The 25343-nt window shown below is 50.8% G+C and overlaps 1 protein-coding gene across 16 annotated transcripts in view; it reads right to left on the reverse strand.

Moving 5' to 3' along the window:
* Positions 1-25343, reverse strand: part of PLCH1 (phospholipase C eta 1) — a 223838-nt gene that overhangs the window by 165786 nt on the left and 32709 nt on the right. For all 16 annotated transcript variants that reach the window (XM_070493783.1, XM_070493790.1, XM_070493796.1 and 13 more), the window contains one exon: positions 20628-20739. In XM_070493783.1, the coding sequence (XP_070349884.1) occupies positions 20628-20739 (112 nt within the window). The remainder of the gene's footprint in view (positions 1-20627; positions 20740-25343) is intronic.

Genomic DNA, 25343 nt, shown 5'->3' on the forward strand with positions numbered 1-25343 from the left:
ACATTTCCTTCTCTAGTATTCACAGAAAGTCTGCAAGGAGATGTATCAGGACCCATATTCGAAAGGTAAAGAAACAGACTCGAGTTGGACAAGATGGCGCAGCTGCACTAGACCAGGGGTCAACCAAGGTGGCTCCAGGTGAAGCCATTCCACGCCTCGGGCCATGGGAACCATCTGCAGGCTTCAGGCCTAACTTCAGAATCCCTCATTTTTCCAGGTGGAAAATATCCCCACCAACGCCAGAAGCTGTCAGTGCCTCTGGCACAGAAACACAGACACTTAAGAAGAAAATAGCCTGCAAAGCCATCATCCAAACTACCCTTCAATTTTCAAAGCATCTGCACAGTTTTCTGTACATGATGCAAAGTGGTACAAAAGCAAGCGGGACAAGCAGCAGCTTTGCTGTGGGCCCCTGGGTGGTGCAGCCACACCCTCCGGCCCAGCCCTCCAGCCTCTGCTCAGAGCACGCGGGCAACGCTGGGAAGGTGCATCTCCCAGGACCCTCCCAGGCTGCTGGCGACTGTAACGGAGTGAAAAGTCATCAGGCCAGATGCAGCGAGATCCGTAAACATGTTTACACTTGTTTTAGTCAATAATCATTCCTGCTAGAATATATCATAAAGAAATCATCAGAAATATAAAAACCTTTGGACAAGGATGTTTCCTCAGTTATAACGATAACACCAGCAATCTAAATCAACAAGAAAATGATTAAGCAAAATACACACTCATGCTTTCGAGTATCATCTGTCTATTAACAATGTTTTTAAGAGCCTGCAATTATCTGGAGAATGTTTAACATACTAAGTGAAAAAAGGACATAAACTAACTGTACAATATGATTTAACTACATAAAATATACGTGTATAGAAACATAGAATAAAGGCCTAGAAAAGTGTATGAAAAGATTAACAATGGGTATCTCCAGGTGCTTTTATTTTCTTCTTAAATTTAACTGCATCGTTGCACACGCCTTATTTAACTCTTGCAACGCCCTATGAGGGAATGAGGTGTCAACCCTTCTCTAGGCTCAGATGTGGAAACTGAGGCAGGGAGCAGTCGAGCGCCATCCCTGAGCTGGCAGAGCAGATGCGTGAGGCCTGGGCTCTGGACCCCGAAGCTGGCTCCAGGGCAGGCCCCTCACCGCATAAGGTGGTGCGGACCTTGAGCACCTCACTTACAGCCCGCAATCAGCTGCTTCACCTGAAAGCCTCGCAGAACACGGAGCTTCCAGAGCTTAACCCGTTCAGGAAACTTCGCTGTGCACTCACCTACAAAGGAGGCCCCAAACCCTCCACGAGTCCTTCAGCCAGACCCGCTGTGTGATACAAACTCACGAAACCCCAGCCAGAATCCTCACGCGCACAAACACACAGAGCCGGATGCAGGCAAACGTCCAAGAGGATGCCCCGGGGAGACGTCCCAGGACGAGCGAGATGTCTGCTCCCGTCACATAGGGAACCTACTGCGGGGTTCCGGCCCCTCCAAGACCCTGTGAAGCCAGAGCCTCCAGGCCATTCTGGGACACGGGGCACAGGCCTTCGTCAAACCTCAGGCCATCTGGACCCACCGGGCTGTCCCTGGAGAGGCAGGGGCAAACCAGCCTGCACCAAGCGAGGATGACACGGCCGCCTGAGAGCAGGAGACACCTTGGGGTCTGTCAACAACATCTGGGACGGTCCTGGACACCTGCCCTCAGTTTACATTAACTCGCCAACTAAAGCAGCTGTGCTCACTGCAAAGCTGGAGTTTAAGGGATTAAAAAGAGTATGGATCACAGTCAGTTCAAACAAGCCAGCACAGGACGTGCCTGCGGCCCAGTCCTCCAGTGACTGAGGGAGTCGCCCTCCTATGAACCGCAGCACTGTCAGCATCACCCTGGGAACCGCTGGCACCTCTGCACCGAGTCCGGGGAACAGAACAGAACAGCCACAAGTTCGTCTTCAAGGAAACGTCAGGGCCCCACAGACAAGGCGTGTGCGGCCAGGCTGGGTGCTCAGCAGCGGTCACAGTGACAAAGTGGAGCTTTGGCCACCTTCACAAAGTCCTCGAAGGAGCAGGACTCGGCACAGCCAGGCAGCCAAGGAAGCAGTGAGGCCCCTCAAGCATCCTGCTCGTACAGGAGCATACCCATTGCACAGGAGTGTCCCCCTTTCACAGCAGCGTCCCCCTTTCACAGGAGCGTCCTCCTTTCACAGCAGCGTCCCCCTTTCACAGGAGCATCCCCCTTGCACAGGAGCATCTCCCTTGCACAGGAGCGTCCCCCTTGCACAGCAGCGTCCCCCTTGCACAGGAGCATTCCCCTTGCACAGGAGCGTCCCCCTTGCACAGCAGCGTCCCCCTTGCACAGCAGCGTCCCCCTTGCACAGGAGCGTCCCCCTTGCACAGCAGCGTCCCGCTTGCACAGCAGCATCCTGCTTGTACAGGAGAGGGAACCGAGCCTCCACAACCCTCCACAATCACAAACTAACAGTGGGACAAAACTGCCCGAAACTGGGCATTCCAACCCCAACACTATAGTCTTTCCCCACAGCATGCCTACGTGCTTTAACATATTGGTGCCAACTAGAATTACCTGCCACACAACAGAGCATAGCCAGGAACTTCAACTGCAAACTCAGTGTACTACAAACCTTCCGTGAGTGCAGAGGAAGACCCGGGGGATCCCTCCAAGGCCTGTGAAACTACACGGAGACAGTGGAGACCAGGGTCTCACCGGACAGCTGCCTCCACAGCTGTTCATTCATCAGTGGAGCCGTAGCTCTGCATTCTAAGGACACAGAGCACATCCCGCAGCCTCACACGCTGGTCAAGCCAGTCTGGATGCCCCCACATTAACAACCTGACACACATTAGTCGGCAGTAATGGCTATACATCTTTAGCATCTGAACCTCAAAACAAACAGTGTATTATCATGTTTAATTGTGCATGTCCACAGGACAGAGATGAGCCGCCCTTCATGCCGACTGCCTCTCTGAAATGATGTCTCCCTGATGAGTGACTGAGCTCCCTTCAAGACTCTTAGCCTTAAAATAAAAATTTCAAGATTTTTTTGAAAGACTTGACTATTTACTGGCTATGTCACTTTAAATTTTATAGGTTAGCATAAAAATTTATAGGCACATCACTGTCAGTTTGATGAAAATGTCAATATAATTCAAAATGAAATCCTTGCAGGCTCAGAGCTTCACTCCAGCTCGAGCTATCCATGAACCCACAACCCTCACAGGCCTGCAAGAAACCCAGAGACCGCAGCTGTGCACATGCTCACACTCGAGCAGCTTTTGGTGGAGGCTGGAAATATGAGAACTCGGCAGACACCTGGGTTTCATGAACTCATGTCCAGATACAAATAAACAGACCCAGACCTTACAGACCAGCATCAGCTCTACTGCCAGGGCCGATCGGTGTCAATTACAATGTTAACTGGAGGATCAACCAGACAGACAGGCACACGGGGACCTCTAATGACCATGGACAGTGACACAAAAACGAGTGTCTGCTGAGGCTGAAGCTTCAATTACATTCTCAGAACTTGAGTAGTGACATAGTCAAACCCCCATCGCCCCGGGAGGCACGTGTCCCCTCAGACAGGGACAGAGATGACCTCTACGCCTCCCCGGGGAGGAGGAGCTGGACAGCTGGAGGGAAAAGTCCAGAACAAACCCAAACGCTGCACACCAGCAAGTGTGGGCTGTGGGCTTACACAACCACACATGTGCGTGTCTGACACGCAACAGAGGGCATCTCAGCTCACCTGAGCCTGCCATCGCCACGTCCAACCAGAGGCAAGTGACCGTCTGCCCAGGCGCGGGGCCTCAGTCAGTGCAGCAAGGCACAGCACGCGCCTTCAGATGGAAGCACACGTGGTCAGCACGACGCAAACCCCCAGATGGTCACACTGACCCAGGACACTATGGACGCAGATGGGCCCGAGGAAAGCAGCACATGGACGGCCATAAGGAGAAGAAAGAGGAGAAGGTTCCAGATGACAGACAACCCCCTCCAGACGAAGGGCCTCTGAGCAAAAGGGCGTGAGAGCCACTCAGCTCCCCGACAGTCAGCAGCCACCAAAGCTCAGGCCAGACACAGAGACACATTTCTCACATGCCAGCTGGAGCCGAAGCCAGGCTAAGGACCAAGGTCCCCGCACATGGCAGGGCCACCGCCCGAGGTCCTCGTGCACAGAGAGACAGAGAGGCCACTGCCCGAGGTCCTCGTGCACAGAGAGACAGAGAGGCCACTGCCCGAGGTCCTCGTGCACAGTGAGGCCACCGTCCAAGGTCCCTACGGACAGCAAGGCCACCCATCGACTTCGGGGCTACCCGCCTCATTGCTGACCAGAGACTCTCTTGAGAACAGGTGGACATACACCCCTGAAGGACAAAAAGGAGGTGCATTCTTCTGAAAAGCTCTTCTTGCAGTGTCTAGGGAGGACATTTTAATAACAAAACGAGACCTTAAGGGAAATGATGACCTTAAGTGACCTTGGCAGAGATATCGCCCCTCTTTCTGGAAGAAACCACAGAAAGAGGTTGTACCGACTCCTCTGGGAACAGTTCTCAGCAGCCACAGCGCACAGCACTGTCACCACGTCTAAATCCCTCTACAGAAACAAGAAACAGACTCTGTCTCTTTCTCAATGAGACAGAAAGCGGCTGTTTGGCATGACTTCAGCATCTCACACCATCAACAGTCTCACACGGTCTCTTCTCCACTTCTTCAGTCTTTCTCCTTCTATTATTTTCCCAACAGTCCTGACGTATGAATTTTTTGTTCTGCCTAAAGACACCCCAGTGGCAGATGGGGCACAGCAACAGGGACAACCAGAACGTACGCTCCCTGCAAGCAGGACACGGGCATCCTGTCCCCGAGGTGTCTCTGAGGACACGTAGGTCAGCAGGGAGCAGTGAGCCTAGGGGCCCACCCGACAGACACTCAGGTCCACACAGTCCTCCAATGCAGGACAAAGCAGGACCAGACCCTGACAGAGATGAGCAGGGAGACTGTCAGAGCTGGGGCAGGAAGGAAGCCAGTCGCCTGCACTGTGGCACACGGTCAATCAGGCAGAGGATTAAGATGGACATGCAGTTCCCTTGAAACAAAAGGCATCAACTTACTAAGTTTTCCAAATGGCCTTCCCATTAGGATGAGCGAGAGAAAGCCTATGGCACCAAAGGAGGGCAGAGCTCCTTAAGAGAGAAAGAGGAAGATTCCAAATCCAGAATAACCAGACATGGCGAGGTGCGGACAGGGAGCGGTTGGGAGAACATGACAACGGCCATCGGACATGGATCAGGAAGACCTGAGCTCAAATCCTGGTCCCACCAGGCTCAGCAGCCCGACCAAGCGACTTGAAGTCCCTCCAGGCTTCGACCTCCTCATCGACAGCAGGACCCGCTGTCACAGACCGCACAGTGCCCAGCCTGGGCCTGAACACTCCAAGGAGGACCAGCTGCACAACCTGCGGGTCCCAGGCAAAACGAAAATGGGGGGCTTTTTTTTCCCCAAAAACTGAAGAATTTCAAGATCGCAACAGCAGAGCATTCAGCCCAGCGCAGAGCCCTCCTACACCCGGGCCTGTGCAGCTGCAGGTGGAGCTGCCCAACCCCAAGAATGTGGTGGGTTTACGAATCCTCAACATTTTCTCCATGTTTGTCACTCTCCTCTCAGGTCTGCTTCTCTGCAGAGATCAGCCAGAAAAAAAGAGAAAAAACACTCAAAAATAAGGGACCTTAAAAATAATTTAAATGGTCTTAACGTTAAATTGCCTTAAGTTGATGACTGAACTGTGACTATGTAAGGGATACCCCTATTCCTAGGAAGTGTACACCGAGAATTCAGGGGCAAAGAGCCATGCAGTGTGCAACATGTTCTCAAATTATTCAGAAAAAATAACGCGCATGTGTGTGCGTGTGCACTGTGCATGCAGAGAGGAGTGGGCACAGAGAAGGCAGATGGGGCAAAGGTGGCCTGCACAGCACTGGGTGCAGGGTGCACGCAGGTTCTTGTACTCTCGTTCTTGGAACTCTTCTGTGAGGATAGAATGATTTCCAAAGGAAAAGCTACCATCACACAAGGGTCCTGCTGAGCTTGGGAGAGAAGGGAGGGAGGAGCAGGAAAAGCAGGGAGAGGCAAGGTGGGACTCTGCACAGAGGGCAGCCGTGGCTCCCTTGTTAACTGCTGAGTCCCCAGCACAGAACCCAGGTCAACAAATGCTTAAGGCAAGAAGGAGAAAGGGAGCAAGATCTCGTGTCCAAACTACCCCGGGGACTAAGGACCCAGGGCAGGGAAACGTGACTGACGGTCCTGCCAATGCCTGGGAACAGGGAGCTGCCCCTTTAAGCACGAGACCCCAGGCTCCAGTGAGCACAGCACACAGTGTGGTGTGGTGTGTACCACACATGGCACCGTGCGCGCCCAGGGCCCCCCTTCTCTCCATCAGTGACAGGCCCACGCAACCCCCCAGGGCCCACCTAGCATTCCCAGGCCTCAGGGCCCCCTCTGAGGAATGTGGGGCTGCTGACTGACTCACGATGCGCTGGCGCCTCTCACACGCCAGTCCTGATGCCACACGCCCCGTCCTCGAGCCCTCCTTCCAGAAGGGATCTCACAGCTGAGCGCATTGAATAACCTCTTGAGGGCTTTTCCAGCCCTGAAAACTCTACACAAAAACGTCAAAATCAAGCCTGAATGTCCCGGCATGACCACTCTCCCAAGCACTCGTGCAAACGCACACCCTGCTCAACGGTGGAGACACGCTCAGACGCCCACGTTCTCCACTCAGGAAAACCTCCACGCGCACAGGCAGCGAAATGCTTATAGTTCACTGTGAAATTTCACAGTGAGAACGTAAGTAATTAAGCCTCTGCCAATAGTCAAGTCGATTTCAGCTGCCAAAATTCTTGTTCCTTGACAGCTTACACAAATAGCAAGAATGTCAAAAGTCTAACAAAGATCTGTAGCTAGAAAAACATTGTAAAGACAGAGCGCCTTCCTAAAGCAATGAATTTATCAATGAGGGAAACAACTTTGAAGAGTGGATTAATGATTAGTATTAAAATTAAAACATCAGAAGAATTTTAATTTTCTGCTTCATTAGTCCTGCTCATTCATAGTCAAGTAGCACAAAAATGGTTGCGAAGACTAATTTTGTTAAAGACCTTGGAGAAAAGAGGAAAGAACTGTGCCTTCATGAATACTAAAGATGATAACGTAGGAAACCAATAACATTTTATCACTTTCTATAAATTAATCTAATTTAGAAATAATTTAGTACTATGATTAATGCAGAACTTGTAATCCAGCCAAGAAAAATTTTTGCACTACTAGTATCAGAAACATGGAACCTAGAGTTGCCAGATACTAAACATCTGCAGTGTTTTATATAATTTGAGAGAAATGGTAAGGGATAGAGGATCGAGAAATATAATTAGAGATCAAAATAAGAGGCATCTGAGAATATTATTTCCCAGATGGGTTCTCAGGAGCTAAACTACATAGGAGCACACACCTCAAAAGATGGCCTCAGCCACAGGCTGCTGGCTAAGATATGAAGACCAAGTATTCTCCTTGAACAATCGTCCTCCCAATGCTGGCACAATTCCCAAGGATCTGGACATGGCTATTTTCTGGTAGATGCAAAGAGGGACCACTTTAAAGAGTTAACTTCCACAACTAAAGGCTGTTCATCTGTGGTTTTACAAAGCAGCAGCTTTAAAAGCTTTATCCCTAGAAATGAAGAACGTCCCAAATGTGCTTTCAATTTATGGAGTCGACACTTAACCAGACAGTAAACTGCTGGATAGTGGAACCACTGCTTGACCTAAACGCTACATGGATCATACTGCTGTTTGTGAAGCTCAGCACATGGCTCCTACAGGGAGTTCCTGTCACTTATTAGCTTGGAAGACCCAGGAAAGCCAGCTGGATGCCACCAGGAGGGGAGAGCACCGTCTCAGGGAGCCGGGCCGTCCTCAGAGATGGGGCACCAGATGCAACGGACACTTTCTCACCTACCTGGCCAACACGCAGAGGCTGTGAAGTGCTTTCACCTACAAGTCCTTTTATGTTACAACATGCCAATGCTATGAAGACCTAACCATTTCCAATAGTCAGAAAATGCAGAGATTTGCAAGATTTATCCCACAGAAAATCCACTTAGCATTTGCTAATACATAGCTCAGGTCCTACAGGCCAGCTGGGTTGGAACGGCACAACGCTGGCTTTCAGAATTAACCCTGCCACCAGCTGCTCATATGAACTTGCACCAGCCAGTTTCTCATCCATAAAAGGTGTGGTTTCAGTCAGAGGTTTAGGACAGACTACTCTAAAATACAACAAACGCCAAGGGGGATGCACACATGTCTATGCGTAAATACACGGACGGCTCTGAATCAAGTTTTCAGAGACTTCACGAATGTCCTGAGCCCAGCCACAGGTTGTGTTCAGAATCCTCAATCAGGTGGCTCCTCAATCCCTTCCAGTTCTGACACCACGTACCTTTGCAGGCCAAGGTACTGCTTACATCCTTAACTCCATCTTCCCGTGTTGTAGACACAGGAGATTCACAGTGTTAAGCCCATTCCACAAAGAAAATTACCTGGGTGGGGCCGGCCTGGTGGCACAGAGGTTAAGTGCGCACGTTCCGCTTCGGCGGCCCAGGGTTCACCAGTTTGGATCCCGGGTGTGGACATGGCACCACTTGGCACACCATGCTGTGGCAGGCATCTCACATATAAAGGAGAGGAAGATGGGCATGGATGTTAGCTCAGGGCCAGTCTTCCTGAGCAAAAAGAGGATAATTGGCAGTAGTTAGCTCAGGGCTAATCTTCCTCGAAAAAATAAAAAAAGAAAAGAAAATTACCTGGGCATTTGTAGCCCTCATGTCTCCTGCTTGGAAATCTGAGCCTTGGGATACCGGTTGGGGTCTCTGTCACTGTCTGCACCCCTCGCACACAAGTGTCCACTCTCTAAACGTGTCGTTTGGTGGGAAACAGTTCTCTTCCCCCTAACTCCCTCCCTCTTCCACCTCTTCCTTGGAGAGCAGGGACTACCCCTCACTCACGAGGACCCACACCCAAGCCAGGGGGCCTCTCAGAGCAGTGCTGCCCACACTTCACGGTGTACAAACCATCTGGGACTCCTGCTAAGATGCACACTCTGATTCAGTCGGTCCCAGGTGGGTCTGGGTCTGCATTTCTAACAAGCTCCTGGGGACCACTCCAGGCGACCCCAGCTCTCAGCCTCCAGCCCTGATCCCTAAGCCCCCTTCATAGCCTGAGGGCAGTTCACACGCATCTCTGTGGAGTCCTCTAGGGGCCTCTGAAGGGTCCTGAAGCTCTTTGAAAACACTCAAACCCACCCCCTCAGTTGCTTCAAAGAAACAAGTCTGTGTAACACACACATTGTATCACAAGTGGGAGAACCCTGGGTCTCAGAGTCCGACACACCTGGGTGTGAACACCACGATCTAACAATGTGAATTGTGGCAAACTGTTTGCCTCTCTGAGTTTCGTCTGTAAAACCGCCTTATTGAAAGACTTAAAAGAGCTAATGCTGGTAAAGCAACAGCATCGCCAGCTCTAATGACAACTCGATTCGGCACCAGCCCCAGACCTTCCTGATAGTGCCCCAAGAATACTCGAGCAGAGAATCCGTCTGTGCCTCCTGACAAGGTGTGAATTTAGTTATCTTCACATCAGCCCCAAATTCCTCTGTGTCCCCCACACAACCCCACGTGCAAAGAAGGCAGCTGAGAAGCCCAGATTTCTCCTGCCAACTCTGGACCTTGTGGCCAACGCGGGACCCTGAGCATCAGCTTCCGTGCACGTAGAGTGATGGAGGCAGGGCAGACGCCTTCCACAAGAGAACATCCTGCTCCTCTTAAGTCCCCAGGTGCCCCTCAGTCCTCCAAGCGGACAGACGGACGCGGTTCTGATAACACTCTGGGTTTCATGCGATGTTTCTGAGTGACGGCACTCTCCCACTTCCTGTGTTTCACATTTATGTCTGTATCAATTCCTAAACTGTCCTGCTGTGAGCTGCGTAGTCCTCATTACGGATTAATCGAAACACAACACTATTCGTCCATTCTTTGTTGCTGTTGTTAAGAACCTTCCCAAAGTATTTCTGTTTACCATCAGGAGGCCATGGGCAGCTGTGAGGTCAGTTAACGCTCAAGGGAAATCTTTATCTCACGTAACAGATCCATTGGCTGTAAAGTTAAGACAAGTCACACTTTAAGGGCACTGAGAAAGCATGACATTGAAAGGAACATGAAGGAAATCTGTCAGGAAAGAAAAACACAACCACGTCAAGGAGAACTGTCACTTGCAAGATTTTTATGTATCACTTTGGCCCAAACTAGAGAATAATTACATACTGTATTAAATTAGTAGACGAATATCTGATTTAGTTTACTGATCAGACCAATGTGGCAGTCAAGCAACAACTGAGTCCAGTGATTCTCGCCCTCCAGTGCACCAAAATGCCCTGGATGAATATACCTAGACACGGACATCTGGATAAGCACAGAGAGGAGGCAGGGAGGGGGCACACGGGGGTCCCATCCTAACCGGGCCCGGCAGTGCCCAGCCATCAGCACTTCTAAGCACCCCAGCAGGTTCTAATTTATAACCAGAGTTGAGAATCACGTTTAGTCTTTTGCTTTAAAGTCATTTTGAGAAAGTGCAAACTTGAGACACGCACTAAGATTCAAGACTCTTCTCCGCGCTTTAGTCTTTCCTGCACTCAACAACTTTTCTACAGTGAGCCTGCGCTGCGGTCATCAGAGAACATAAAGTGAAAAGAGTTAAAGACAGCCCGCACCATGAAGTCCCCAGCATGAACGACTCCCCGCCACTCTCCTGCTTCCTCGACGCTCAAACACACTGCAGGATCCAGACCCTCCTTATTAGATCTCCCCTCTTCCGACCCTCAAGATTCAGTGTGACATAGGCTATCACCGCGAGAAACAGCCGCTGTGTTCACGAACTCCACAGTTCTGCTGAGACAATAGGTATCTACCTCCTAACGTCTGGGGTTTTCCACACACCAGAACCTAACTGGCTGCCCACTGGAACCACCTGGGAGGTTGTAAAACTGCCCCCAGGCCTGGCCACAGCGAGACCAGTTAAATCAGAACCTCTGGGCTGAGACCACCCACGTTTTATATCCCGGTGATTCCAAGGCGCAGCCTCGGCGGGGACCCTGGCTTGAAGAGAGTTAATCCGTCTCCACACCTGGAGATAAGAAGCTCCTGGCTGAAAAGCACAGTGCCTAGAAATCCTGACACTGTGTAATTTCAGAGACGGGTATTCACGGATACACACTGACGTTCAGTTTCAAGTTGGCAAGAAATAAAACTAGGAAGCAAAGTAACAAATGTGTCCACCGTTCTCCCTTCTAATTGGCATAAGTCACCATATTCGATATCTAAATACAAGAAATCCTGAGAACACTGTTACCTGTAGTCACATATTCTGACCAAGGGCCGAATATGGGCAAAACGAAACTGGACGGGACGTGTTTTCACAGGTTCTGTGTTTATCCCGAGGAAGTCAGGACCGCGCTCTCACAAGCAAGAGTCTCAGAGCGAAGGCCTGCATGCCGACCATTCCTGTTCTTTGTAAATCTGAAATAAAAGTGTGTCTTTGCCACTTTTAAAGAGGCCCGATGCTGCCTGATTATTCCCCTCGCGTGCCCCTGGCTTCCGCTCCTCTCTCCCGGAAGCCTGCGCTGCCGTGCTGCGCAGCTCTGCTCTCTGCAGACGACACTCGCTCTGTGACCGGAGACTTCCAGACACGAGCAGCAGAGAATTTCAATAGCAAAACCCTGCAATCAAACAGCTTTTACTAATAGTGCACTTTTAGTGAGTGAAACCTCCATTTTCAGAGTTGAGTGAAATAGACATATCTATAACCAACATGGAAATTCTGGAAAGTACTATTAAATGAATTCAAAATGTCTAAGAAATTATTTTAAAGAAACGGCTTTGTCCTTTTCTGTTTCAAGGCACTATGCATCTGTAATAAGCTTTTTTACAGAACAGGAGGGTTCTTAGTCTCAGGAGGAAGGCTCCACAGCATCCTTCGTTCTCTGAGGCAAAGGCACGTGTGACGGAGAGCACAGGGCGTGCAGGCAAAGGCCGAGCACACACAGCAGAAAGACTCAGGCCAAACTCCAGAGAGGGCACAGCCACCACACGGCAGGGGTGCAGCCCCCCAGTAAAGAAAATGAGTGACTCACTCAGCGAGGCTGTACTGAGCACCGACTGACACGATGCCGCCCCTAAGTCCCTGAGATGCAAGTCGGAAGGCCCTGCTCTCCTGGAACCTGGAAGGCGGGGACAGAAATTAACTGTGTTCTTACAGCAGTGACGATGCCCCAAGGCCGCAGTGCAGGGTGACAGAGAGCAGGAAACCGGCCAGGCCAGGGTCAACAGAGGCTGCTCTGCGGAGGGCCCTTCACTGGATCTGAAGGATAAGCTGAAAGCTGAGGAGGTGAAGGGGTAGGTTTTGTGGGCAAGGAACACAAAGGCGAGTGTGGCTGGGGCACAAGGAGGGAAGGGAAGGGCCAGTTAAGGCTGCCAAGGAAGGGGAGCGCAGCCAATGGCCCCAAGGAAGGGGAGCGCGGGCCTGACCTGCGAGTCAGAGGCACTGGAGGTGCCGTGCAGCCGCCAGGAAGGAGGACAGACATGTGGGGGCCGAGCGCAGAGATGCGGCCTGGGCCAGGACATCAGGAGTCATCAGGAGCTGCGGGAGGGGGCGAGCCACATGACACTCCCCACAGGCTTCACACAAACCCAACAGATCCCAACATCCCCCTGAAGCCACAGTTGCACTTGTAATCACCTGTGAGGGACGACTGCCAAAACAACACAGTCACCCCGACTCTCCACTTACAGACGAAGGGACCAACTGCGATTGCTAATCACTTTGACAGACGGGAGACGCGAGGCTTCTGTGACCACAGGGGCAATCACTAATAATTACTACCGTGGTCCAAGAGAAGAATCTGGATCTTTTACGTAACTAATTAAATAATTACATCATCCTGGAGGAACCCTGAATCGACTCATGGAAAGACATTTCGTCTCCCGTCAGTCTCCGTGCTGCCGTTAGACGCAGAGACACAAGACAATCAGGAAAATGAGAGAGCAGAGAAAGTTATAATTATAGAAATGCAGCATAAAGAACAAAGGCTGAAATCCGTCACGGGTCTAAGGGGAAACAATCCTCACAAGTAACCATTTACACCGCGAGGAGTCTGCAGATCAGAACGACATGATGTTTTAGGCATACTATTTCTTCTTTCTAATTCAGGAACTGGAAACTTGGTGTCTCAAGCACAAGGAATTCAACAGTCAGGCCTCCTGCCTGGCTGATGCCCAGCGGCCTCAGTTCAAGAGAAAGAACTGGAGTCGAGCGGAAAGGCAGGCCAGGGGCGCACCCGGCGGAAGAGGCTTGTTTCTGACGAGAACGGAGGCTCAGGCTTCAGAGACCCAACAGGCCACGCCTCACCCACCTGGGCCCCCGGAACCGGGGCTTCAACTGGCCATTGTGCCTTGTCCACCACCTGACCTTTTCACCCCTTGGTCACCACAGAACGTGAATGACCTAGACACGGTCAGCATGACGAGAGATAACAGTGGGTTCAGCTATCCAGCAAAATTCTCCCGTCAAATCAGATTTCTGATGGGGAAAGGAGGTCGAGATGTCTCCACATGGATATTTTTTTGGGGGGGGGGGCGGGTGAGGTAAATTATCCCTGAGCTACCATCTGTGCCAATCTTCCCCCATTTTGTAAGTGGGTCACCGCCACAGCCTGGCTGGCAAGTGGTATAGATCTGCACCCTGGATCCAAACTGTGAACCCGGGCCGCCAAAGCAGGGCTCACAAACTTAACCACTATGCCACCGGGCCGGCCCCTCCACAGGGATTTTTATAAACCTAAACTGTCGCTTGGTTCTCATCAATCCAGCTACACAATCCTGCAAGAAGCAAGCACAGTAAAGAACCCCAGGACCTCTGGGGAATGAAGTCGCCCTGACCTGAAATGTGAGTGGACAAGGACCGGCCTGGAGTGGCTCTGGGGTCCCAGGGCAGCGTCGGGGTGAGTGGTGGGATCCCACCCGTTCAAAGTCGCCCTACCCGAGGCCCTCCCACATGCACAGCCCAGGGCCTGGAGGGCAGAGACGCACGCCAAGGACAGAGGCGGAAGAAGCTCCTGTGCCCAGAGACACGCGGAGGAAGAACCACGAGAGAATGACGCAGAGACGCTCAGGCTCTCGGGAGCAGTTCCCACAAGAGTGCGAGAAGGGACAAAACGAGACGGGTCGGCAGGTGCACCTCACCCCGCCTCCCTCCTCCACAGCTGCTGCAGCCGGTACAGCCCCAGGTGAGGAAACACAGATGAGAGAAAGGGCAGGGCCGGATGGTGCCCAAGTGCCCTCAGGCAGGGAGGCCACACCACAGCCCGAGCGAAGGAGGGCTGGACAACGGGTTCTCGAGGAGCCCTTGGTGCCGGGGGTAAGGCTGGAGCTACCACCACAGGGCTCCTGACCCCTCCCCACACACGCCACAGGGGCCCAGGCTGGGGCACCCTCTGCCTCTCCGTCTGTCCTCGTGCCGCAGCCTGAGGAGCTGGGCCCAGAATTCCTCTTCATGGGGAGACCAGAGCCCGAGGAACCTCCACCTCAGCCCCAGCAGCCGGGCCAGGCCTGCGCCAGAGGGAAGCGGGAGACAGGTGCAGGGAGTCTGAGAGCAACACCTTATGCTAGAGTCAACCCTCAATGACCACACGCAGCCAGAAAGTACAGAATATGCCCAAGATGTTGCAGAGTGCTTTTAAAAGCATTAAGTGAAGAAAAATAAAACCATTTCATGCCTGTGCTACACTAAGTTGAGACGCTCGATAAACTGTTACAAATGGAATGCCCACCGTGGAGAAAGACAGAAAGAAATGAACTGTAAATTTTAAAATATAGGGGCCAGCCCCGTGGCCGAGTGGTTAAGTTCACACACTTGGCTTCAGTGGCTCAGGGTTTCACGGGTTCGGATTCTGGGAACAAACATGACACCGCTCATCAGGCCACACTGAGGCAGCGTCCCACATAGCACAGCCAGAGGGACTCACAACTAGAATACACAACTATGTACTGGGGGGCTTTGGGGAGAAAAAGAGAAAAAAAAGATTGGTAACAGACATTAGCTCAGGTCCAATCTTCCTCACCAAAAAAAATAAATAGGTAAGCATACAAAAATACATAAATATTTATATGTATATAAGAGATGAGGGAGCAGCACATCCCAAAGGTTATGGGATGTGTCTTTTCACACCAGCTCACATCAAGGTGATAACTGAACATAAGCACCTACCTCTGTGAGGCTGGCTCTGAGTTGTCTCAGATGAGGGATGAAGAAAAGCGCATAAACCAATCTGGTCAGTTGATTCACAGCAAATTTTCCAATTAGCTTCTTCTACTTAAAAGTGGGGCGAGGAGCGGAGGTCACAAACACAAGATTTCTTGACGTCTTAGCACCCGGAAGGGAGTTCAGAGGTCCCGTGTCCTGAATTGCAGCCTGTGCTGACCTGGAAACTTGGTCCCACAGGGAACAACTCACCCAAGCAACGCGGCGGGAGGGCAGCCGCGGGAGCCCAGGCCAGCCGCCGCTCCAAGTGTACAGGAAGCGCCTGAGCATCACAGACCCGCAGGGACACTGCCCTGCACTGCCGCCCTGGTGGCCATGGGGGACTAAAGAGGAACCGTAGGGCCAGGCTGCTTCCAGACTCAGTTCCACTACAATTCAGAAATTTAAATGACTCACACACTTCCTCCCCTAAGGTACAGCTTCTTTCTTTGACCCTTTCTCTGAACCTGTCTTTGAAGTTCCCCGTTGCCATGCTCCTCTGATGCTCTCCTGACCATCGCGGCACTAACAGGACTCTCGCGTGCACTGGTGTCTCCTGGGCCTAGAAGCAGGTGGTCAACAGCCATTCGCCAGAGAAGGGAGGCTTCAGCTCAGCAAGAGACAACACCCTGACGTGAACCTGGTACAGCCTGCAGACCCTGCCGCAGGCAGGCTGCCCAAGTCGCCACCTGCTCATAAACTGCAGGAACTAAGGAGAACCACAACTCCCTTCTGCATGATTTCGTAGACTTCATTTCATATTCACCAGGCAGGACCTCGTATTCTCCTTTCTTTTTCCAGGAAAGGTAGAATTCCAGCCAGGGGGACTTCTCTACTCTGACTTCAGAGTATAATGACGTTTGTCCTGAAAGCTTGCTCGTCAGTCCCAGCTACTCGTCTGTCCATGGTCAGGAGGAATTCATGAGCACCCCTACACACACGCACACATATACAAACACACACACACATGCATGCACATAAACACACACATACCCTGCACACATACGTGTGCAGTTACACACTTGGACACGTGCACAAACATGCACACACATGTGCATACACACACATGCCCTCTCTCCCTAGAGGGAAAGGTAGCTTTTTGTCAGTGTAAAACTAACTACAAAGTTTACATCAGAAGGCAGTCTTCCCTCCTCTCTGTCCTCATCCTGCCAGCCTTTCCCTCCCAGTCCTGGCCTGGAGGACACTCCCCGCCGCCACACCCCCACCCTGATGCTGACGCACAGGGACCTCCAACACTGCTGCCACAGGGAGCCTGGAAACTGGCACAACCCTCACTTCAGAGACGAGGAAACTGAGGGTCCCCATGTGACAAAGGCAACACAGTCAGCAGGGAAACTGGAACTAGGGCTCGTGTCTGGGTCCCGATCCAGCCTCCTTTCCTCACAGACTGGCAGTCAAGTCTCTATCCTGACATCGCTGACGAGGCCTCTGGCCAGGAAGGGGAGACTAGAAAGGATTTCATTCAATCAATTAACTAAAGTAATTGGTGTCATTAGAAGGCTGCTGTGAGGCAGTCAAGGTACACAAAAGGCAGGTTTGAAGAGATGTTAACAAGAGAACTACCCTAGTCTCATCCCTTGACAGTAAGAGACATTCGTAATCCAATTCAGAACTTTCCAGTCTAGATTTGTGACGGTCGTTCAGAAACATTCATATAACATGATAGCAACAGAAATAAATTTCAACATAACCTGGGAAGATACCAAAATAACTTAAAGGAAAGCAATCATTGTTTCCAACATCTCAATTATAACCAGCAGTGCATGAAAACAAAACTTAAATCTCCTCCAGGTATATTCTATTAAGGAACTCAAATGTTTGGAAAAAACTTACGTGCATAACAAATTGTATATATTAATTGCAAATATACTGATTATTGGTTTAAGAATCTCTGTCCTAGGTCAGAAAAAAATGCTGCAATTCACTGCAACCAAGAAAAACAGCTGAGGGTACAGGTAACTTTCAAATAAGAATAATTCATGAAAGCTGGAGCCGTTGAAGCAAAGTCCGCACCCCGCAAGTCATTCTTGCCCAAGTGCTGTCTCTATTTCAAACATCAGGAGAAGGACCACTGGGCAGAGGAAAACCCCAGCAACTGGCTTCTTTGATAGGAGCACAGTCCCTCTGGATTCGAGATTCCCTAAAAATCTGGCCAAAAGAGAGACAAGCGGGACATAAACACAGCTCCTCACGGTCCCTCACAGGCTCCTCTCATCGCGGACACAGAGCTCAGAGCGCTCGGCCAGCTCGTCCCCAGCAGCCCGCACGCGCCACTTCCTGACCGTCCCAAGTGCCCCGTGCCCACGTCAGCACCGCTGGGGGATGAAACAGCAGACAGAAGACCGAGAGAAACAGACGACTAACGCAGCTGCTCTTTGGGTTGTGGGATGGTGAGCAATTTTCACAACAGTTTCCAATGGGAACATATCACCTCTGTGCTCAGAAAACCAGGCGTGAACATGTCTTACGAACCATGAAACTGTATGCAGTGCTGCATTTCCACTTTACCCTTTATGGACCACTTTAGCCCACAGAGTCTTACTCCACGTGACTCTCCTCCTGGGAACGCTGCTTAAGTCTGCGTGTACAGTGCGCTCACACAGCCAGCACATCCTGAAGTCCACTATCTCAGGGAGGAAGTGGTTCTCTTCTGTTTATCATCAAGAGATTTGGTTTCTTTTTGATTGATTTGGTCATGTAAGGAGTTATCAGCATAGACAGAGAGAAGCCAAGCCAGTAAGCAAGGAGCCTCCCACTGCTCATCCCACGTCCCAGACGTCCCATGGAAGCAGATCTGAAGTTCCCGACACCGCGTCGTGGCCCCTCTTCTCGGAAACGTCCTGAAATCCTCTAGAGCGCTATCGTCACAGGAGCTCCCTCAAGCTCAAACACACCAGGCCTCCCACAGCGTCCAGTAAGACAGGGAAGTTCCCATCTCAACAGACGCTCATTTTCCGCACAGGTAAAGAAAGAGGAAGTGCAGAGGTTTATTCTTTCCCAAACCACACATCCTTAGGCACAGAAATCCGAAGTGATATTTTACACCATCAGAAACACATAACGCTATGGCTTTATTACAAACGAATAGATCAGAATTCTAATTGGCTTTAATCCTTTTAGTGTTGGAAGATTTGCCATCTCTGAATCCTTTCAGAGGAGCAATTCCCAAAGCAACAAGTGCCCAATCGTGTTTCACGTCCTCTGCTGCCCCCTCGTGCTCTCACGTTTAGTGGCGGAGAGCTCACAAACACCAGTCACTTAACCCCCCGAAACACGGCAATGGAATCCCAGAAACCAGATCCAGAAAGAGCCTCAGAACAGAGACCAGCATGCTCATCTCAGAGGAGACGAACCTGCAGGGTTTTGTGACCGGCTCAAGATCGCACACGCAAGATGCACAGAGCAACTATTAGCAAATAGAACGTAACCTCTGAGAGCGCTGATTCCTCCCTGAAATCACTGAAATGGAGGTGCTGGCCTGGAGGAAAGAAATCGTGGGGTTTTGGAGGCAGGCAGATCAGAGTTTAGATTTTAGATCACCACTTCACAACCACCCCAGCCTCCGTTCCCCATCCACAAAATGGGATAAATAATAACTATTGCAGAGGCATCGGAATGACTCAGTAGGACGTGTTCATCGAGCCCCCAGCACAAGTATCTCTGACACAATAATACACTAAGTGGTAAGACAACTATTAAAATATGTACAATTTTTTTTTTTTTTTTTTTTTTGGTGAGGAAGATTGTCCCTGAGCTAACACCTGTACCAATCTTCCTCTATTTTGTATGTCAGATACCACCAGAGCATGGCTTGATAAACAGTATGTAGGTCCACACCCAGGATCAGAACCCACGAACCCTGGGCTGCCAAAGCAGAGCACACAAACTTAACCACTACACCACTGGGCCAGCACCAAAACTGTTTTTAAGTTCTTACAGCCTTTGAGATCTCTGGACAAAGACATTCTAAAATACTGAATGAAAGCATGTAAATCTGAACTTTTTCAAAATTGGCACAAAATAAAACTTGAAAAAATAAAGCTAGTTTTTCTAACTCTTGTGTCTGTTTGACTATCAAATCTATTCTTTTTTAATACAAATAAAGTTGTAACAGAAAGTGCCATGCAGCAAACACTTGCAAGATGAAGCTGTGGACAGGCCCTCAGACGAGGTGGCGAGAACGTGAGGTGGACCTCGGGGCCGTGGTGTGGAGTCACGATTCCCGACTCCCTGCAGGGCCGGGAGGGCCAGCTGCAAAGGCGGACGCCAGGACCGCCGTCCAGACTCGCTGGCAACGACATCAACTTGGGCCAGTCCTTTCGTCTCCGCTCCCCTTCTTGACCTGGGAACGGAGCCACCCTCGACCCCTCGACGTCCCCAGTGAGGGGAGAACGAACGTGAAAACCCCAGCAAACTCTCAAGCGCCTCAGTGAAGCAGGTCAGACTCAGCTAAACCCGACTAAGGCAGCACCCAACACTCAGGCCGTTACCAGAGCGAGGAAGAAAAGCCGAACTGCAAAGGGCGAAGACAACTGAGATCACGGGCCTGTTGAACACACTCCACCCCCTGCAAAATCTCCTCCCTCTGTAATTCCACCAGTTTCTGATGGAGCTTTCTCCAAAACCTCTGGTGACACATCAATCTTTGGCTCTCACACCAATTTCAGTCCAGGGTGTCCTGACAGCAGGACTGACAGAGCATTCCCCGACTGCATACACAAAGCAAACGCTGGCAGGGCGGATGCAATCAGTCATTTGCCCTGAAAACGACTTGTATTGGTGACTGACAGCCGCGGTGAGGTGCTGGGAACTCTGTTCCGTTTGTGGCTGTGGCCGACCGGCCACACCGGCTGGTGACGGGCACTGACCGCTGACCCGTAGCAGTCAGCACTCACTTGCAATGGGCCTGGACCCCAACGTTTCAGACGCGAGTGGGACATCACTGGAGTGGGGACACAGCAGTCACGGACCACCTGGGAGGGAGGGAACGCAACGCCACTGCGGTGTCGGGGGCGTCCTGCTCACACCTGCCGGACCAGCCCAGCAGGGCTCCGGGGGCCTGTCCATGAGCAAGTTCACTCGGGCTCCTGGACCGACCCCACAGTCACACCATATCTGCACCCAGAGAGCAGAATAAGTCCTGTCGGAGACACAGAGAAGACCCAGCCACCCACACACACGAGGCAGCTCACCGTGAAATGCACTGTTGTCCACCAAAAAATGCCTGCGATACCGCGCGCGGCTCCTCTCCGCCAGGTTCCAGGAGCTCATGTCAGGCTTCTGCACGCATCCGAACCAGCTGCCCTGCGAGGGAGACAGAGAAAATGATGAAGCCGCACGCGCCGCCGGCCTCAGAATGCCACAAGTTACAGAGCTGCTCCAGGAATCCCGAGCCCAAGGAACTCCCCTAAGCCTCCACGGGGTAGAGTGCATTCCACACGCAGCACAGCAGCTTTTTCAAGCAGCCCTCTCAGGGCTCAGAGTTACTGCTGCCCCCAAGGAAAGCAGATCCTCCAGCAGGAAAAAGTTTCAGGACTGGTTTATGTGCCCCAGGGCTCGCCATGTTCACACTCAGCTGGAACCAACCCAGTCCGTGCTGGTGGCTTCTGGGAAACGTCAGTCGCAGGAGGGGAGGCGACGACCACTCCCAGCTCCTGAATTCGGGGTCAGGACCACCCTGTGGACTACATAATCAATCCATGGAAATCCTAGAAATTATAACAGCGTCCACATAGCCATGGGCAAGCCAAACACGGTAACAAAGTTGCCTCCCTCTTTGGGTTCATTACCAGTGTCCATTTAGGACCACCAGGGCCTGCGTCTCCCCAACCTGCGCCCATTGGTGTGATCAGCGCCGCACAGGCCTCAAGCGGCACCTGCTCCTCCATGAGGCTTTCCCCTTCACAGACAGAGAAACACGATCCCAACTCAAACAGGGACTTGGAAAGCAGAGAGCTGAGCTGATGAATTAACCTCCTCCAAAAGCTGATGTGCATAACCCCAAACAAGGCCCTCCTTGTTCTCAGGATTTGGCTAAAGCAACTTCTCAGAATTCCAGCTTATCTCTGGTCACAGAATAAAGCCAGGCAAAACCAAGCAAGGCTGGTGTGAAGGAAAACCCACAGGTGAGAACAACCTGTCACCGGTCCTAGTGAAGTGGCTGAGAGCTCTGGGAGGCCCTCCAGGAGGAAGCCGGCCCCTCACGGAAAACATCACCTAGCAGAGCTGTGTTCACTCGGGGATGGCATGAGGAGGAGCCCAGGCTCCTCCTGACCGTCCCCAGGGGGCTTCGAACTCCACCAGCTCCTATTTCTCTGGCTCCGTGCTGACTCCCCCTTCCGGCCCCATCCCCACCCGGCTGAATCTGGCTGCTCATCCTGCTCCCTCAGCCTGAGGGCCCATCACTCTCAGATAACACCACCTACCACCAATCTAAAACAGGACAGAAAACAGATGGTTACGGAGCCGGCACCCTGCCCTCTCCCCAGCCAATACTACATACTACAAAGATCTCTTTAAAAACAATAGTTATATGTGCTCATTAATTTCAAAAAACAAACGACACCAAAATTCATCAAATTTTTTTTCAATTGAAAAATCCCCTCTTCCCTCATTTCATGTTCCTCTCCTGGAACAACCACTGTGTTTGGTGTGTATCATTCCACTTCATTTTCTATGCATTTATTTATTTATTTATACATACATTCACATATGTAATTTTTGAAGACTTCTATATTTTTAAAAGAATACTTTTTTTCAAGAACTGGAAATAATTTACAGTAATATCAGCAGTAACTATTTCCTACAGAAAGTATATTCATGATTTATATTATAAGTTACAGGGAATTAGGAGAACCTGTCTGCATTCATGCTCACTTTTCCTTACTAACTTGATCTTGTGGTTTCAAGGTTTCATTCTTCACTTTGCCCTCTCTGTTCATCCTCAATTCAAGGAAGGAGGCTGGTGGAGCCAGAAGATGAAAGAATAATGTGCATTTGTATACAGGTAGCAAAACATTTGCACAGACTTGACTCTGGCGCGGTCCTTACTCTGACCAGATGAAAGGAGGAGAGGAAGGGTCAGGGAGGGACTTCCTGCTGCTGGAAAAGGCAGCCATGGACTTGAATCCCACCTGCGGGCCCCAAACCAAGGCTCCAGCCACGACAGGCTAGAGGCGCTGGACTGCCACGTAACGTGGAGGCTAATCTTCATTCCTCCCTTCAAAGGGAGGAACCTAATTCACCTCCCTTTGAATATAGGCTGGACTCAGGGACTCATTTCTAACAAATCAGAATTGATGTTATGAGTCTTCCAAGACTGGGTCATAAACAAGACACAGCTTCTGCCTGGCCCTGGTCTCTCCGGATGCTTGCCCTGGGAACCCAGCCGCCAAGTCATGAGGACACGTGCATGTCCCAGCTGAGAGCCCAGAGAGGCCCACAGCCAACACCAACCCAGATCTGCGAGTGGATGCACCTGCAGATGATTCTAATGCCAGGCTTCAAGTCTCCCAGATGCGCCCCAAACACAGAGGAGCAGAGACAGACCCTCCCCTCTGTATTCCATCTGCATTTCTGACCCAAAGAAACAGGGAAAGATAGTAAATAATTACTGTTTTAAGATACTGAGATTTGGAGCAATCTGTTGCATAGCAATAGACAATTAATACAGGTAGCACCGTCAGATCTACCCAGCGAGGGTTTGGACCTGCAACAATCTGAGGACAGAAACACAAACCAGAGAGATGTATTAATATTGAGATACCTGAGCACAGGTTCTCATCAATGGACCAGGCTTTCCGACTATCGGATCTTTCTGCTCAGGCTGTAATGCTGCTCTTATCTCTGAGGGCTAGCAGAATGCCACTGCCTCCCATAATGCCGCCAGGAAGCTCTCCCTCCAGCTTACCTCAAACCCACTCCTGCACAGAACTATCAAAATCCCATCTGCCAGCTACTCACCAGGACCTGGATGGGCCTTCCACCAGTGGGTCTCAGCCGCCACTGCATGTCAGAATCACCCACCTGGGAGCTGGGAACCCGACTCCCAGGTCCCCAGACCAACTGCACCAGAATCTCTGGGATGGGACTCAGGCCCCCCGACCCTGCCCCACAGCCCCGAAGGCGATTCCCAAGTGAGCCAAGCTGAGGACCACTCTGCGCACTCTCTCTACTCCCAGAAGAACCCCAGAAGTGCTGTTTTCAGGAAGAGGGCACTCAAGAGTGTAAATGGTTGAACCAGAGCACAAAGGGAGAGCAGCTGACCCCCGAGGCCCCCAGGTCGCCTGCCCCATGCTCCAGTCGACTCACCCTTCTTACCTCCCCGGCATCTGCCTGCTGAGGGGCACACTGGAGGCTGCCCGAGCGCAGTCTGGGTGCACACTCCACAGGCCCTCAGGGAAGGCCAGCAACACCTTCACCGTGTGCCTGGCTCCCGGAGTCCCCCATTCGGAGACTGAGGGAAGGAAGTGCACACTCTGGCCTCCAGAACAGAGCAAATGATTTTAAAATTGAGAGATAACGGAGGAGGAGATAATGAGTGGAGGTAGTAGGTCTGGGGCCGGGAAGAGGGAGCTGAGCAGTTGACACAGTGTTAGCTTCAGCTGAATTCAGACAACGAGCCAGGAACAGGGCTCACAAAGGGCAGGTAACTGAAGGGACCTTAGAAACCAGTGAGGCCAGACAGGCTGTGGGGCGGCCAGAAGGGAGCATGGGTGCGAGCACTGCTGGCTCAGGGCAGACAGGGGACAGCCAGTTGGACAGCCTGGGGGACAGCCACAGGGACAGCCAGGGGGACAGCCACAGGGACAGCCAGGGGGACAGCCAGCGGGGACAGTCGCTTAACAGGCCCAGGCAGGAACCTTTGAGCATTCATGGTCCCATCCATGTGAACACAATGGGCGAAAATATCTACAAAAATACACTTTCAGTGATTTTTCAAAGGATTACCATGTAAATTACATTAGAGATGTACTTCCATTGCACTTTGTACTCAATTTGAAGTTGTTGAGTCAATAGTCAGGCAAAAGCAAAGATGTTTAAAAACTGTTTTTTAACTTTCTTTTGGGGCTTACAAAATGCTACTCCACCTCCTAAGAGGTCTCTGTGGAACTCTCTAGAACATGTAGCTCCCAATCCTGGAGGGACTCACAGAAATAACTCAGTGACCCAGGAACATTCTCAGAGAAACAACTGATGGTTATTAAAGCGAGTTTCAAATTCTGCCTCCAGAATAAAGTTAATGCAGTTTTTACTTTTTTGTGGATAGTTAAGATATAGAAAATGCCATGTATATACACACACATAGATATAAAATTATGTATGTATTACATATGTATGCATTTTATTTATCTCTAACAATTTGTTTTTATCCAATTTTAGAGCTTGAAACACACAAAAAAGCTCAAAAAACTTACATAGCAACACCACCCTATCACCCAGAGACGACCACCGTGGACACCGTTATCTATTTTTTTTTTTTTTAACACAAACGAAATACTATTATTTTGTAGTATACTTTTTTCACTTAATAACTTCCTAGTATTTTAGGATGTTCTAGCCGCATCAATAAGCACTGTTCTACAGAACACACATGTTCTGCAGCGGGCATGGAAGCTTTCGTGCTTACATGGGGATTCCTCAGATGGACTACAAACATCTAAAGAGTCCACATGCTCCAAAGCTCATTTTACAAATGACTAGTCACGTTTACAGTCGTTCCCCACATGTGTACTTCTATCTGCAGGCACACGACCCAAGCGGCCTGGGTCAAACTGCGGGAGGAGGACAGCACCAGCAAGGAAGGCACTGGAGAGTCAAGGGCAACACTCGCAACCAAGAAAAGCCACAAGTATTTTGAGTAATAAGCACTTGTCAACACTTTTAAAACTCCACAGGGCTGGCCCTGT

This window comes from Equus asinus, chromosome 21, assembly GCF_041296235.1.
Source record: "Equus asinus isolate D_3611 breed Donkey chromosome 21, EquAss-T2T_v2, whole genome shotgun sequence".
Taxonomy (NCBI): Eukaryota; Metazoa; Chordata; class Mammalia; order Perissodactyla; family Equidae; genus Equus; species Equus asinus.